Here is a 14,826-nt window from a genome sequence, read left to right as displayed (position 1 = left end):
AATTAAGGAAGTCCAGTTGCCACTTGATAAAAAGCACCTGTGGAGCAACTATGACCTGGATGATTGAGAATCTTCATAGACATTCCCCCCAAATGTCTTCTCCCAAACACTCTTGACCAGTCAAGGAGGGCATAGATCTAGTTCGTATCTTGTGGCATTTACAATCTGAAGGACCATGTTCACTTTTTCAGGTCCAATAGGGTCAAACTCTTTTCAGATAGCCGAACAGGTTCACTCCCTGGGCATCTCCACATGGCTTGCCCCATGTTTGGCATCCAACTGGGAATAGACCTGAATAAATTTATCTGCCAGATACATAGAAAATTACTCTGTGTGGCCCTGAAGGTAAGCTTCTGTCCCCTCCCCTTTCCTAGAAGGGCCTGGGTAATCTTAAGCAGGGCAGCCAGGTGGCTTCTGCAGATGCAATAATACAATATCAGAGTTGGAAGGGACCTTAGAGGTCTTCTAGTCGAACCCCCTGCCTAGGCAGGAAACCCTATACCATTTCAGACAGACGGCTATCCAATATCTTCTTAAAGACTTCCAGTATTGGGGCATTCACAACTTCTGGAGGCAAGCTGTTCCACTGATTAATTGTTCTATAGAACAATAAGAATGAAGAAGCATTGAAACTTTGCTGCTCTTATTGTCACAAGCTATGCCTTAATCGTGGTTCTAAGTCATACATATTTGACCAGATTTATAGACCATTTCCCCCCAGCAGGGCTCTAGACATCCTTTGATTCTTTTTAACACTCTCTACTCTTCCATGAACCATGGACAATACAGGGAGCAATGGACCAAAGGAGGTCTCACAGATGTAATCCTGACAAAGTTCTATCTGCTTCCCTATGCAATGTAAGGTTGGATTCACATGCAGTACTAGGTCAGAACATACAAATTACGGTACATTATAACTTGAAATGATAAATGAACCTGACCATATCTCTTATTAATACTTCTTCCCCAAGGACAGATTAGCTGAGATGCCTCATTTATGAATCATTTATGTCCCTACCCACAGTCTGTTACTCCCTTTCCATCTTTTCTGCAGATGATTCCAGCTATAGCAGGTCCAATAAATCAATTATGCCCTGATTTATTTAAGCCAGTAGTTTTCTTTCAGTCCAGATTTGTAGGCAAATGAAAGCGTACAAACTCCAATAACTAATTACCAATGCGTTATTTCTACTTTGTTTGCAGGTCCTCCTGTAAATAAGAAAACTTGTACAGTAGGGATAAATAAACTGGACCCTCATTAATATTCAGGGATACAACTTCCAAAATCTCAAAATGGCATGGACAACAGTGAAAGACAAGACCAAAACATCTGCAGGACACTCGGCTCCCAGTTTACACTATATACAGTATAAGATACTGTAATCTACTAGAAATTTTAAGATCGGTGGACTTTAACTCCTAGAATTCCCCAGCCAGCGTGTCCACACGTTACAGCAGCCCAGACTACAAACACTGGTCTGCAGTGTATAGAGGACAAGTATATCTAAAGGTGAGGTGCTATAATGTTTCTTGGATGTCTATGCTAAAAGTCTCTGACCCAGATTGGGATGGGACAAGGAGGTGGGGTGTGGGAGTTGTTGATGATGATGTTCAGCAGTTGAGGGAGATGCTGGTGGTGATATTCATCTGGTTACAGATGAGAAATTAAATATTGTGAGACTGAGAGTAACCTGGTAGAACAGAGGGAAGCATGAATGTTGTCACTGCTGCATATAAACTATAGAAAAAAGAAAAGAATTTTAATCTGAAGCCTTCCGGCTTGCAAATATTTTGGGAATGCATGCTGAGAAGCTGTTGTTTGCAGCAAAGGTGAGATGAGACGATAAAACAATGGATAAATTGCAATAAAGCATTTGACATCTAGAGCTAAAAGAGTTTTTGGCTTAGCGGGCACACAGAGCTCCTGATCACATTGATATACTAAGGACTTGAGATACCTGGTGCCAACAGGACAAAGTGGTATCTCTTTTAATCAGGTTGCTCAAGACTTAGCTGATTACCAGAAGATTTAGAATCCAAATAACTATGGTGTGAATTGGTCATAATTGTACTATGCATAGAGCAATCCAATCTAAAAAGGATGAATTAAAGAGTCTGAGTAAGATGCAGGATAAGAGGCAATATGGCACTGGAGGGAGTAATGCTTTGGTTATCAAAGAAGGTATAAAATCTAGTTTACTGGAAAAAAATAGAACACCAGTTTTCTCCCTGGTATCTAATTGAGAATGTAAATGTCAAAGATGTAACTTGTCCTTTAAAGTGCCAAAGGTCTGACAAGTAACCAATGTGGCATTGTGGAAGAACAGATGGACAGAGCTGATTGTAAAGCAGACACACACAAACGCACATACCACAGCATCAGGATGATCCAGCTGCCAATCAAAGAGCCTCATTGGACAGGTGGGGGAGAAGGAGGAGGAGGAGGAGGAGGGAACAAGATGTCTATCTGGAGCTCTCTGCAGCCATAGACCTCACGAAGAAGAATAGACTGAATAGGCAAACTCCAAGCCCAGGAGTCAAAGTAAAGAGACAAACGAAAACTGGAGCGTGCAAACTGGTTTTTCCTTCCATCAGAGCTGGCTCTAAGGAAACGTTCTTCTACTGTTTCCTCAGCTGGAGTCAAGTTTTGTAAGAGAAAAAGAGTCAAGAAGCCCAGCTGGGAATACATAAGCAGAAGCAGCGAAGAAACAGCCAAGACTCTGACAGAGAAGAAATGGAAAGCAGAACCAAAGATAACAACTGATTAAAAATACTTTGAATTCTGAATATATCTCTACAGAGAGTGGCCATAGGGAGATATAGGGCTTAAGATAAAATAAATAAATCAATAATAAAGAAATATATTGAAGACTGAGACTAGAAAAATATAAAGACATAGTAAAATTTAAAGTACAGTGTAGACAAAAAGCCAATAGAAATGCCATCTTTTATTAGTAAAGTATTAATTTCTGAACAAGTTGAAGGCATTTATAATTTACTATTCCTTTCTCTCTTTTTTGGCAATCTTTCCTTCTTTTCTAAAACAAGTCTCCACCAATCATTGAAGAAGGATTCAAAAAAGCAACCAACAACCAACAGTCTAAATTTCCAGTACTTTGGATCTTGATTGATTTTGGGTCAATCTGATTACTTCCTATTCAAAGAAGATCTGGTGAAGACACCTTTTTTTTAAAAAAAGAAAAAGAAAGAAGGACACATGTGGGAGATAAGTAATTTAAGCCAGATCATTTTAATGTCTCTTTTGAGCAAATTACAATGGTAATCCAAGAAAAAAAGATGAATATTAATCAAATATCCAATGCATTTTAATTTAAATGAGACAAAAGAAGCGCACAGTGGAGCAAACTCTTAATTACACAAATGCACTGGTGGTATCTGAGCTGTCTGAAAATAACAAGGGAAATGTTCTTAGGGTCACAACCAAGAATTCAACAAAGGCAGTTGTGAAAGGGACAAATTCCATGTTGGGTATAATTAGAAAGGGGTTGTAAATAAAAACTGCAAAGAGAATAATTTCCTCGAATAAATATATGGGATACTTGTATATAATACTGGCACAATTTGAAAAAGGATATACAGTAACAGAGCTACAAAAAGGGCAGCTGAAATGATCAGGGAGCCTGAATGTTTTTCTTGCAAGAAAAAAAAAGAACATTTGAAGCGTTTTAGCTTAGAAAGGATGACTTGGATATGATTAAAGTAAGTGACTTCATGCATGGCCTGGAGAAAAACAATGGACATTTTTCTCTCCTCTCCTCTCAGAACATTAGGATCAGGGCTCATCTGGATGGAATGTATTTTAGAACAAAAGAAATTACACTGTAGTTAATTTGTGGAATTCATTCCTACATTATCTGGTATTAATTCTGATAGCTTTAAAGGGGTTGGATAAATTCATGAAGGACAGATCTATTGAAGTCTTTCAGGTTAACATGAGTTAATATCTAATTCAGGAGCAGTTAAAAGCAAATGCACATTTACCAATAGAATAAGAGAGTTGGAAGGGACCTTGGAGGCCTTCTAGTCCAACCCCCTGCCTAGGCAGGAAACCCTATACCGTTTCAGACAAATGGCTATCCAACATCTTCTTAAAGACTTCCAGTGTTGGGACATTCACAACTTCTGGAGGCAAGCTGTTCCACTGATTAATTGTTCTAATTGTCAGGAAGTTTCTCCTTACTTCTAGGTTGCTTCTCTCCTTGATTAGTTTCCACCCACTGCTTCTTGTCCTGCCCTCAGGTGCTTTGGAGAATAGCTTGACTCCCTCTTCTTTGTGGCAGCCCCTGAAGTACAGTTGTGGAAAATTCAGAAGTACGAAGCACAACACCAAGGAGAAGAACGAAAGAGGGGTCCCTAAAAATAAGAAAGCAAATATGTTTATAGGATTTGAGAGCTACAGGGTGGGAAACCCTATTTGTTTCCCATCCTGTAGTTTTCAACTTCTATAAACTGACCCAGATTGGAACCTGCAGCATTATCCTGGGACACCTATATTCGCCTTCCACTTAATTTGTGGCCAACTTTTGGGAGAGCTAAAAAGGTCTTGTCCATATACTTCAGATTTGTTTTTCTTTTAATTCTTTTATTGCAATGTTATAAATCTTGGTACAATGTGTTCTTTCAATGCAGATGTCAATGCAATAAAACATATGTAATATATTATGACCATTCCATTATTTACAAAGACTTAAATATTAAAAATAAATGACTTGCATATAGCCACATCTTAGTATAGGAAATACCAGTCTTAACATGCTGAACATTAGCCTTTTTTCTCTATCCACTCTTGTCACAATCTCAGTGTCCCTCTGCCCTTATTAGTTCCCCTTTGATCTCCTTTTTACAAATTGATTGATTCATTCTCTGCAGTCATGGCAGAATCACCCCAAGTCCCTTCTTTCCTCTGAGGGGACAGCTAAAGAGATCCTGTCAATGGCATCTCCTGAGGAATTGCTACTGTATATGAGGAATAGAGTAAGTAGGTTTTTTTTAAAGGCATGGAGCTTTTCACACGCCAACGTCCACCCATTCACCATCCCTTACTTTATTCAGTTATCAAAATGGGCTTTACACACTGAATATATATGTTTATTAAAATGTCATCCATGGCAGATTCAGTTTGCCTGCCTATGTGCTTACGGATCTATATATTTAATGAGAACAGTGACGTCTTTCCTACCCTTGCATTACATTACAGGGATAGTTAAGAAGCAACAACAATAACAAAAAGCATAGCAATGCTAGAAATAATGCAAGATCTTTAACACAACGCTCATGTTTCTGATTTACACAGATACAACGGAAAGATTGAGAAAGCCACATTTGCCATTCAAGTAGTCCTTACTTTGCGACTTGTTTGCAATTACGACAGTGATAAAAAAAGTAACTTTATGACCAATCCTTTCACTTATGATCCTTGCAGGTCCATTAAGGAAAAGAAAGCTGAAGTAAGATATTAAATAGTCGCAAATTCATTTATCAATAATTTTACTTAATGACTGAGTTGGCACTCTCAATTGTGGTCACTGGATGAGGTCTACCTCTTGTTTAGCAGGGGGCTGCCAGAGTTGCCATCACACTTTGCCCATCCCTAGTTATGTCCCGTCATATCTTTACCTCATAATCCACAGGTTGCTTCAGTGTCACGTTGCCTGTTCTACTATCAAGTGAGAAGTAGTAAGCATTTTCACCCTCAATGCTATAGTATAAGGGATCATTTTCAGGATCCTTTGCCACCAACTGAAGAACCAAGGTCCCTGAAACGAAAAATGAGGGCCAGAAGCAGTTAAGGTGGGAGGAAAGAACCAGAGAGATACCCAGTTTTAAAAGAATCCTTATGACCACAGACTTCACAAACTCACACACACTCCAGTCATCTTGCTAAAGCCACATCTTTTGAAACAAACCTGAATGGTTTCTGGATTCCTATTTTATTTTATTTATTTAAGCAATATAGCCAGCCATCTCATAAAATAGTGACTCTAAGTGGAGTACAGCAAAACTAAAACAATAGTTAAAACCTTTATCATTAAACTATTTTTTTAAAATATTAAAAACTATAAAAAAAGAACCAAAATAATGAATAATAGATGTAGGGATATTAATAATCACAGAGTCTTCTCATTACTTCACCCATCCCCTGGGGTACCCAGGTCTGGATAGACTTTGGAAGCCCCTTACCATGTCCTCTTACCATAATCCTCTTAACATGTCCTCAGTATGCATAGGCTTATAGCTTCTCCATCATCACAACCACTGGCTGACATGATGGGAGTCACTGTCTCATTTATAGATCTTAGCCGAGGAAGGCTATGAAAAATACTATTGACAAATATAGAAATACTGGCTTTCATTTTTTGCATTCCAAACAAAGCTTTCTCCATCACTAACCTATAGGTGTGTCCTCTGGCAACATAAAGGTACTGCTGTTCATGTTGAACACTGGGGCTTGGTTCGCGGATGCTGCATGAAAGAGAGTCAGCTGAAATTATGATTTTATGAACAAAAGACAATCCCCACCCGCTCATACCACCCAATCTTCTAATTCTTCCTTGATCTGAATTTCCTCATAATATCTCCTGCCATAGTTCTTCATATTTCCCAACACTCTATGAACTAAGTCTAATGGACTTAATGCTACCTGTAATCAGAGGTCCAGAACAATCATGGTCTAGTCTTAGCAAGTAAGACCGTGGAAAATGTACAGTTCCATCGACCTCCCTTCACTTTCTTCAAAAGAAGTTGAATACCAAGATGCTTTCCTGATTTATTGTATGTTTATTTCAATGTAAATCCCATATTTCTCCATGAGCAATTGTAGTGCTGGTTGTAATTCTCACTTGGGGATGTTCTCCCATACAACGCCAAGCCTCAGTAATGTCTCAGCAGACATGAACAGGCATAGAGGTGTGGGAGGAATTTTTCTACAGAAAATCTTACCTAATGTCAGAAATAGAGGGGAAATTACCCATGAAAGCCACAGCATCCTGCTGAGCCAAGGAGATCTGCAAATACAACAGAAAGGAAGGATTAACTGTCTTGAAAATAAAACTGCTCACCCTGTGCAGGGCCTGGTTGTTTGTAAGATCACATTCGTTGCTGAGAATGTTGTCTTTGGAAAGCAGAAATCGTGTTCCTTTAAAAAATTTATCACAATGAAAAGGCAACAATTGTGTGCTATGTAGATTTACTCCTATTCATGTTTTATGGTTTTATTATGCCTCTCAAGTATTATATAAAATATATGTGTTCTCTGGGTGTAGTGGCTAGATAGATGCTAAATTGCATTAGCAACAAAAACTTCCTATCTCAAACAATATTTTATGGCATTACGAGCTGGGAGTCTATGTTTATCACAGAATTTCAATATGCTCTCTTATCAAACTGCCCAACATAACCAGGAAAAATGTATGACATAAGGAGCATATTATGCAAGCCGAAGAGAGAAGACTTGTTAGATTCGGGCAACGAGAGAACAGACTTCAGACGATAGTGACAAACAGCTCTTTATTTATTATGTAGTAGTGATCCAGCTTGCTATGGGGTCGTGCAGCTCCCCTTTTATAGGGAGCTGGCAGACCTCCAGTCCAATCAGAACAACCCCTTGTTCCCGCCCTAGTGGCGGACCTGAGTGGAGACTACAGCAGTTTATGCAAATATCTAACACCCCTCCCCTCTTAGATGGAGTGTTCCAGTTAGTGACAAAGTCCTGTAAGTATGCCGGTTTCTGCCTTGCTCGGGTGGATCTGCGAAGTTTGGGTTGTGCCAGAGCGGGCGTGAGATCGGAGTGTCCTTTTTGTTCTGTTGCCCTGGCTGGGGATGGTAGGTTCCCCTCGCTGGGAGGCTGCTCCGCTCTTTCGTTGGTCTCAGGTTCCACTCCAGGCTCTGCGGTGTCGTAGTCGTCTGTGCTGGGAGCTTCGTGTTGTTGCATCGGTTGTCTTTCTGATGGGATGAGTTCTTCATTCGATGATCGTAGGTTGGAGTGCGTTAGGCGACCTCGGAGTTGGTCGATGTGTCTTTTCCAATTCCTGCCGTCTTCCAATTCTAACAAGTAGGAGCGAGGACCAGTGATACCTATTACCTTTGCCAGAATCCACAGTGTCCCCCCCTGCATAGTTGTGGGCGTATACTGAATCCCCTATGCTAAAGTTCCGAATTTTGCTTGTGGAATCTGGGGGCGATGTGGCAGAGTAATTTGGGTGTAGTCGGTCTAGGTGAGACCTTAACCAGCGACCCATGAGGAGTTCAGCGGGGCTCCTTCCCGTCGTGGCACTAGGGGTAATGTGTTGGATTAAAAGATAATGATCGATCCGTGTTTGCCAATCACCCGGGCCCATCCTAGCGAGGGCCTCTTTTGCAGAGCTCACCATTCTTTCCGCCTGTCCATTTGATGCCGGATGGAATGGCGCGACGAGGGCATGCCGAATTCCCTGACTTGCTAAGTATGCTTCGAATTGCATGGCCGTGAACTGGGGCCCGTTATCGGAGACCAGGAGGTCGGGCAAGCCGTGCGTGGTGAAAAGTCGCCGTAGTACCTTGATGACCGCCTCTGCCGTGATCGATGTCATCAGGACTACTTCTAATCATTTGGAGTATGCGTCCACAACTATTAAGAACCTTTGTCCTTGCACTGGCCCTGCGAAATCTATGTGTATTCGCGACCAGGGTGCTTTCGGTTTGTCCCACTCCATAGCGGGCGCTTCAGGGGGGGCTGGTCTGGACTCTTGGCACGGATTGCAAGTGGCTACCCATTCCTCTATCTCTTTGTCCATGTTAGGCCACCAAACGTAACTCCTAGCTAATGCTTTCATCCTTACGATCCCTGGATGCCCAACATGCAAAGCCTCTAATACATTTCTCCGCAGTTTGTACGGTACAACAACTCGATCCCCCCACAATAAACAACCTTTTAAAACCGACAGTTCATCACGCTTAGACCAAAACAGTTTGAATTCGGGTCCCACAATCCCTTTGGGCCACCCCCTCCATACCCAAGTTTGCACTTGTCTGATTACGTTGTCCTTAGCCGAAAACCTGGCAACGTCCACAGAAGAAACTGGCCCTGTGTCCAAACAGTCAATCAAAAGGACTGGTATTTCTGGAGTGGGGTCGGTTAACAGTTCCAGTAGCGGGCAGCGGCTGAGCGCGTCTGCATGCCCCAATGTGGAGCCCGGTCGATGTACCAGTTTGTAGGAATACGCAGCCAGGAAAACAGTCCACCTGGTCATGAGCGGGGAGAGGGAGACCGGTGTGGGGCGGTTTCCTGCCAGTAGACCCAGCAATGGTTTGTGGTCCGTGATAAGTTCGAAATCGCGGCCGTAGAGGTATTCGTGGAAACGCTTGACTCCAGCCACAGCGGCTAACGCTTCCCTGTCCAGTTGGCTGTAGTTGCGTTCCGCCGAGGACAAAGTTCTTGAGTAGAACGCGATGGGGGCTTCGTTCCCGTCTGGCATTCTGTGGCTGAGTACTGCGCCGACGCCGAAGGGTGATGCATCACAGGTCAATACCAGTGGTAGGGTTTGGCTGTACTGGATGAGTAGAGAGTCGGTCGTCAGCAGGCGCTTGACTGTGGCGAAGGCGGACGCCTCGGAACGTCCCCAGGTCCATTTCGCGTTCTTGGCTAGAAGTTGGTGTAACGGCTCAGCGACGATGGCTTTCTGTCTGAGAAAGACGCTGTAGAAGTTAAGAAGTCCGAGGAAGGCCTGCAACTCGGTCTGATTTCGTGGTGTGGGGGTGTCCTGGATGGCCTTAATTTTCTTCGATGTCGGGTGTGTTCCCAGACCATCAATTCTGTAACCCAGGAATTCTACGCTGGGCACGTTAATTTGGCATTTTTCCATTTTTAGGCGGAGACCCTTTTCTCGAATTCTAGCCAAAACAGTCCTAACACGTTTCAATAATTGCTCCTCGTTTGCAGCCGACAGCAAGATGTCGTCGAAATAAGGGACGACTCCTGGTATGCCCTGCAAAAGCCGTTCCATGACGCTTTGGAACAATCCCAGAGCGATCCTTACACCGAATGGTAACTGGTTGCATTTAAAAGCACCCCTGTGCGTCACTATAGTTTGGGCCTCCGCCATGGCGCTATCCACTGGCAGCTGCTGATACGCTTGTGCCATGTCTAATTTTGCAAAAATTTTGCCTGGCCCCAACGAGTGCAATAGGTGTTGAACCACGGGCACAGGATATGCGCTTTGCTGTAGGGCGACATTAATTGTGCATTTATAGTCCGCGCAGATACGGACTGACCTGTCCGGCTTAACAGGGGTCACGATTGGGGTTTCCCAGCGAGCGTGATCCACCGGTTCAAAGATCCCTTGCTCTACAAGCTTATCGATTTCCTTATCAATTTTGGGACGGAGCGCAAAAGGCACTCTTCTAGGTTTGAGCCGGATTGGCGCCACATTTGGATCCAAATTGAATGAAATTGGCTTTCCCACATACTTACCAAGGCCGGGGCTGAACACATCCTCGAACTCCTTAAAAATCCCTTCAGCGCTGCTGTTACCCACGGCGTTGATTCCGGTAAATTCTAGCCCCAGGGCTTCGAACCAATCCAATCCCAGGAGGCTCTGTAATGGTGCGCTGGCGACGGTCACGGGCAGCTGGGCTGTGATGTTTTTGAACTGGACTCGAAACGTGCCCTGACCCACGATGGGGACCCTGTTCCCCTGGTAGTCTCGAAGCAGGATGTCTGGTGTTCGTAGTTGGCGCTTCTTTAGGCTCGGAATTGCCTTTTTCATTGCTGACCACGAGATGATCGTCAGGGATGATCCCGTGTCGACTTCAAGCTCGCAAGGGGAGTCCTCCAGGAGGACAGTGAGTTTCAGCTTTTTAGGCCGCTTTGTGCGGACTTGCCCTATCGTTGTGAGATAGGTTCTCAGTGGTTCTCTCTGGGAATGCTCTCTCTCGGCTGACTCCCTTGGGTCTCTCTCTGGGCGCCCTTTGTTTTTTCGCCAAGCCCCTGGGGTGGGCTTCTGTCGGCGATACGTTGGTGGCTGCCATTGTGTGGCAGGGACTTCGCTCCGACACACCCTTGCAATGTGCCCAAGTTTGTCGCAATGCGAGCAAACAACGTTCCTGAAACGGCAGGTAGACCGGGGATGATTCCCTCCGCAGCTTGCGCAGGGCGGCAAACGGAATTCGAATTTTCGTGCCGGTTTTGTGTGGCTGCTGCGCATGCGATGGCTGTCTTCGCACTCGCTGTCCTCTGTTTCTTGATCGGTGGCCTCGTGATGCACCCGGGTTTGTCTGGCTCTGGACTGGGTTGCGTTGTACCCACGTTGTAGCGTTTCTGTAGATCTGTCCGCTGATTCCGAAGCTCTTGCCTCATCTAGCGCAATCTGCAGGTTTAAATTGGATTTGGCCAACAACCGTTTTTGTAACGAAATGTCCTTTAACCCGCATATGAGGCGTGCTAGGATCTGCTCGTCCAGGTCCCTGAACTCGCAATGCGTTGCTGCCTTTCGAAGTGCTGCAACGTACTGATTGATGGATTCGTCCGCCTTCTGGTTCCGCATGTTGAATTCCTGGCGGCGAACGTGGCGGGAAGGTTTTGGCGCGAAATGAGTCTGCAGTGTCTGCTGTAGCGCCGTCCATGTTACCGCCTGGATGGGGGTTGACTCCGAGAGATCCCTGGCCGTTTCGAAGACTTCTCGACCGCAGTAGCTCAGGAACATATTCTTTTTCCGGGAGTCCGGTACTCCCATGAGATCGTTTGCCTCGAGGAAGCATTCGAATCTCAGCATGTAGGATTCCCAATGTTCGGTGATTGGGTTGTATGGAGTCGGTGGAGCGTGCATCGCCATCTTGTCCTGCGTTCGAATTTGCCACGCTGAGATGGCTGCCGGAATTTCCGCCGAATTCCGGGGCTGGATCGGATCCTTAGATTCTGGTGGTAGATTCTCGTCCTATCTGCCTCTCGATCCCACCTTCGTCGCCAATGTTAGATTCGGGCAACGAGAGAACAGACTTCAGACGATAGTGACAAACAGCTCTTTATTTATTATGTAGTAGTGATCCAGCTTGCTATGGGGTCGTGCAGCTCCCCTTTTATAGGGAGCTGGCAGACCTCCCGTCCAATCAGAACAACCCCTTGTTCCCGCCCTAGTGGCGGACCTGAGTGGAGACTACAGCAGTTTATGCAAATATCTAACAAGACTAATTTACAAATTTATCCACATAGACCCAGAAGAAATGGGATGGTAAAGGGAAAAACTCAATATAAAAACAGCACACAGAGAGAGGAAATTTTGTTTGTTGAAATATATTCAAGAAATAACTTCTAGAAAAATAAAGCATTAATGAAATGCATCTGAAGCAGTGGAAATTTGGAGTCAAAAATTTAACTCAGTGCTGGAATATTGGTTACCGGTTTCTTAGGTTTCCAGGAAGACTAGAGATAACAGTTACTCTTATTAATGTAAAGGAGCTTGGAAGGTTCCTGAACGGCCATTCAGCTCCTGGGTCCTCCCATTTCTCAAGGAAAGCCTTAAGGATTTGGGTATCATCCTGGAGCTTCAGAGTGATTGCAAGGCCATCCAACAAAACTGTGAATGAAATGCAAGCACAGAGTCATTGTACCCAGAATTAGTTCATGCTTCCTTGATCCAGCCTTTGGGAAAGGTAACCTAGCGCAAAAACTGATTGAGCTTCTGCATCTTTAATAGCTGGGTACAAGAGAGGAGAACACAGAACAGTTTGCTAAGTAAACCTACTTGTTGAAATGCCATTGCTACATAAGGGACAAAAGGGACAGGAATTCAGACCTTTTTGCATCTTGCTATCCTTGACACGCATGTCAGCCCACAATTCCAAAGAAATTAACTAGTAATGCTTTGTTGTCCTGCATACTGAAAGATACAATTTTGCAGAACTGGAGCAAAACAAACAGAGGATCTGGTATGGTCTAGAGGTGGGTTGCTCCAGGTTCAGCTGAACTGGCAGTGGCGGCGGCGGCAGGCTCCACCCACCTGCCCAGATGCTTCTGCGCACGTGCAGAGGTGTTGTGTGTGCGCGAGCACAAGCAAATTGGTAGTAAACTGGTTAGGAACCCACCACTGGTATGGTCACATACCCTTGGTGCTGGCACCGATAGGATCTTTTCAAACGGTTGATGAATCTACATCCCTTGTCAAGCCTAGGAACTCCTAGGCAGGAGGAGGAAAAGGTCGATATCCCAGCTAGGCATGGACTCTGGCCTGCTATAAAACTATTATGGACATTTATTTATAGTCACATAGAAAAGACTGATGTGGCTGATAGGTGGAGATGCTAACTCTGATCTATGCTGGAAGCTAGTTCCTTATGTGGCTAACTAACGAAAAGGGAGGAGGTGCAAAATTTTACTTACGGTGTAAAAGATTCAAAGGAGAAGTACACCTCTTAGAATCTGTGAGACAGTTCCTCAACCGAGAATAACAATCCTACACACTATTTTACACTTCATCTTTCTATAAACCCTGAACAGCATGCTATTTCTTATTCTTCTTAATTAACATTTTGTTGTTAAAAAGAAGCAAGCAAACTTCAAATATGGATTGGGAAAAATAGTGGCTTGAGATTGGGTACAATAAGTTAGTGTTAATTTAATGTCAATTATAATAGCTGTCATGGGAAAATAGTTTTCTCACAATATACTAAAGTGAGAAATCAATAAATAAATGGAAACAAAAGAGTGAGTCATGTACACTACAAAATATTTAGTCAAACAGAACAGGAAATTCGATTTTTAAAAAATAATTAACATGCTATATTATAATTATTCCCTGCATATTTGTTTCCTGGAAAGAAATGGTGAAATCTAAATTCACAAAAATAGGTCTTAAACCTGTAACAACTACTAGAATGACAGATTAACAGATTACTAGTTTGTGTCAGCCCCACCAGGTAGACCAGACAGGAAATCAATTCCACAAGGAAACTAAAATTCTGTTTTAACTAAAGTATCTGAAATAACAGAATGTTCTGAGTCTGATTGTGCTGGAATTCCTCTTCCTTATAGTTCAGTGAATCAGGGAGGCATCAGTCTCTGTTGCTTCCAAACGTTACCTTATTCTGAATTTTAAAAACACTTTAGCCCCTTTTGCCTACGCAAAGGATCCTGCATATTTCTGCCAAGGCCATCTGCCTTATTCTCAACAGTGTGGGAGAGAGCCTGGGGAAACTGGAGAGTTTCAGATCCAAGAAGTCCACAATTCTGTTGTGAAACTACACTTCATCCCTGACCTGTGTCTTTCCTGAAACAGAGCTCGCTATTTCGCCTTCTCTACACTTAGACAAACTTAAGGATTGTTTAGCTCCTAGGAAGGTAATATGAAGACTGAAGGGTTAATTTGCCTAGGGACCATAAATCAAACAATAATCAAATGAATCAGAACAAGTCCAAGCATCAAAACAATAATAGAAATATATAAATAGGAATAGAAAACAAATGGTGTAAGAATGCCATTGGAACAGGCTAAGGGTCTCTAGTACTATTTTCAGATGGGATCAATTTCCCTAAGAATAAATGGGAGATGATATAATTGTCACTTCTTGTTGTTTACCTTCAACATTTATTGATCACGGATATAAATTACCTGAGATCAAGGCAGCTTCATTTGTCCATAGGCTTATCTTCTACAAAGAAGCTTCGGTATTTTAAAACAATCACTTAAGCTGGTAGCCATCATATTTTTTGTTTCATAACAAATTATTGTGTTTAGAAAATACTGAATTTTCCCAAAGTGAATTCCCTTCAAGTACATAATTATTAAAATACATAAAGATCAAATGCTATAAGGTGGGATGTGGGGATGGAGAAGA

General features: G+C 43.0%; 1 protein-coding gene across 1 annotated transcript in view; it reads right to left on the bottom strand.

Annotated features, from left to right (window-relative positions):
• CDHR2 (cadherin related family member 2) overlaps nt 1-14,826 on the bottom strand; it is a 51,307-nt gene that overhangs the window by 35,831 nt on the left and 650 nt on the right. Inside the window, exons 2-4 of the mRNA XM_081938355.1 lie at nt 6,961-7,025; nt 6,412-6,483; nt 5,638-5,777 (exon numbers count right to left, since the gene is read on the bottom strand). Of these exons, the coding sequence (XP_081794481.1) occupies nt 5,638-5,777; nt 6,412-6,483; nt 6,961-7,006 (258 nt within the window). The 5' untranslated portion in view covers nt 7,007-7,025. The remainder of the gene's footprint in view (nt 1-5,637; nt 5,778-6,411; nt 6,484-6,960; nt 7,026-14,826) is intronic.

The sequence above is a fragment of the Natrix helvetica genome (assembly GCF_964273705.1).
Source record: "Natrix helvetica genome assembly, chromosome: 1".
NCBI lineage: Eukaryota > Metazoa > Chordata > Lepidosauria > Squamata > Natricidae > Natrix > Natrix helvetica.
The sequence above is the reverse complement of the archived record's forward strand: the minus strand, read 5'-3'. Positions and strand labels throughout refer to the sequence as shown.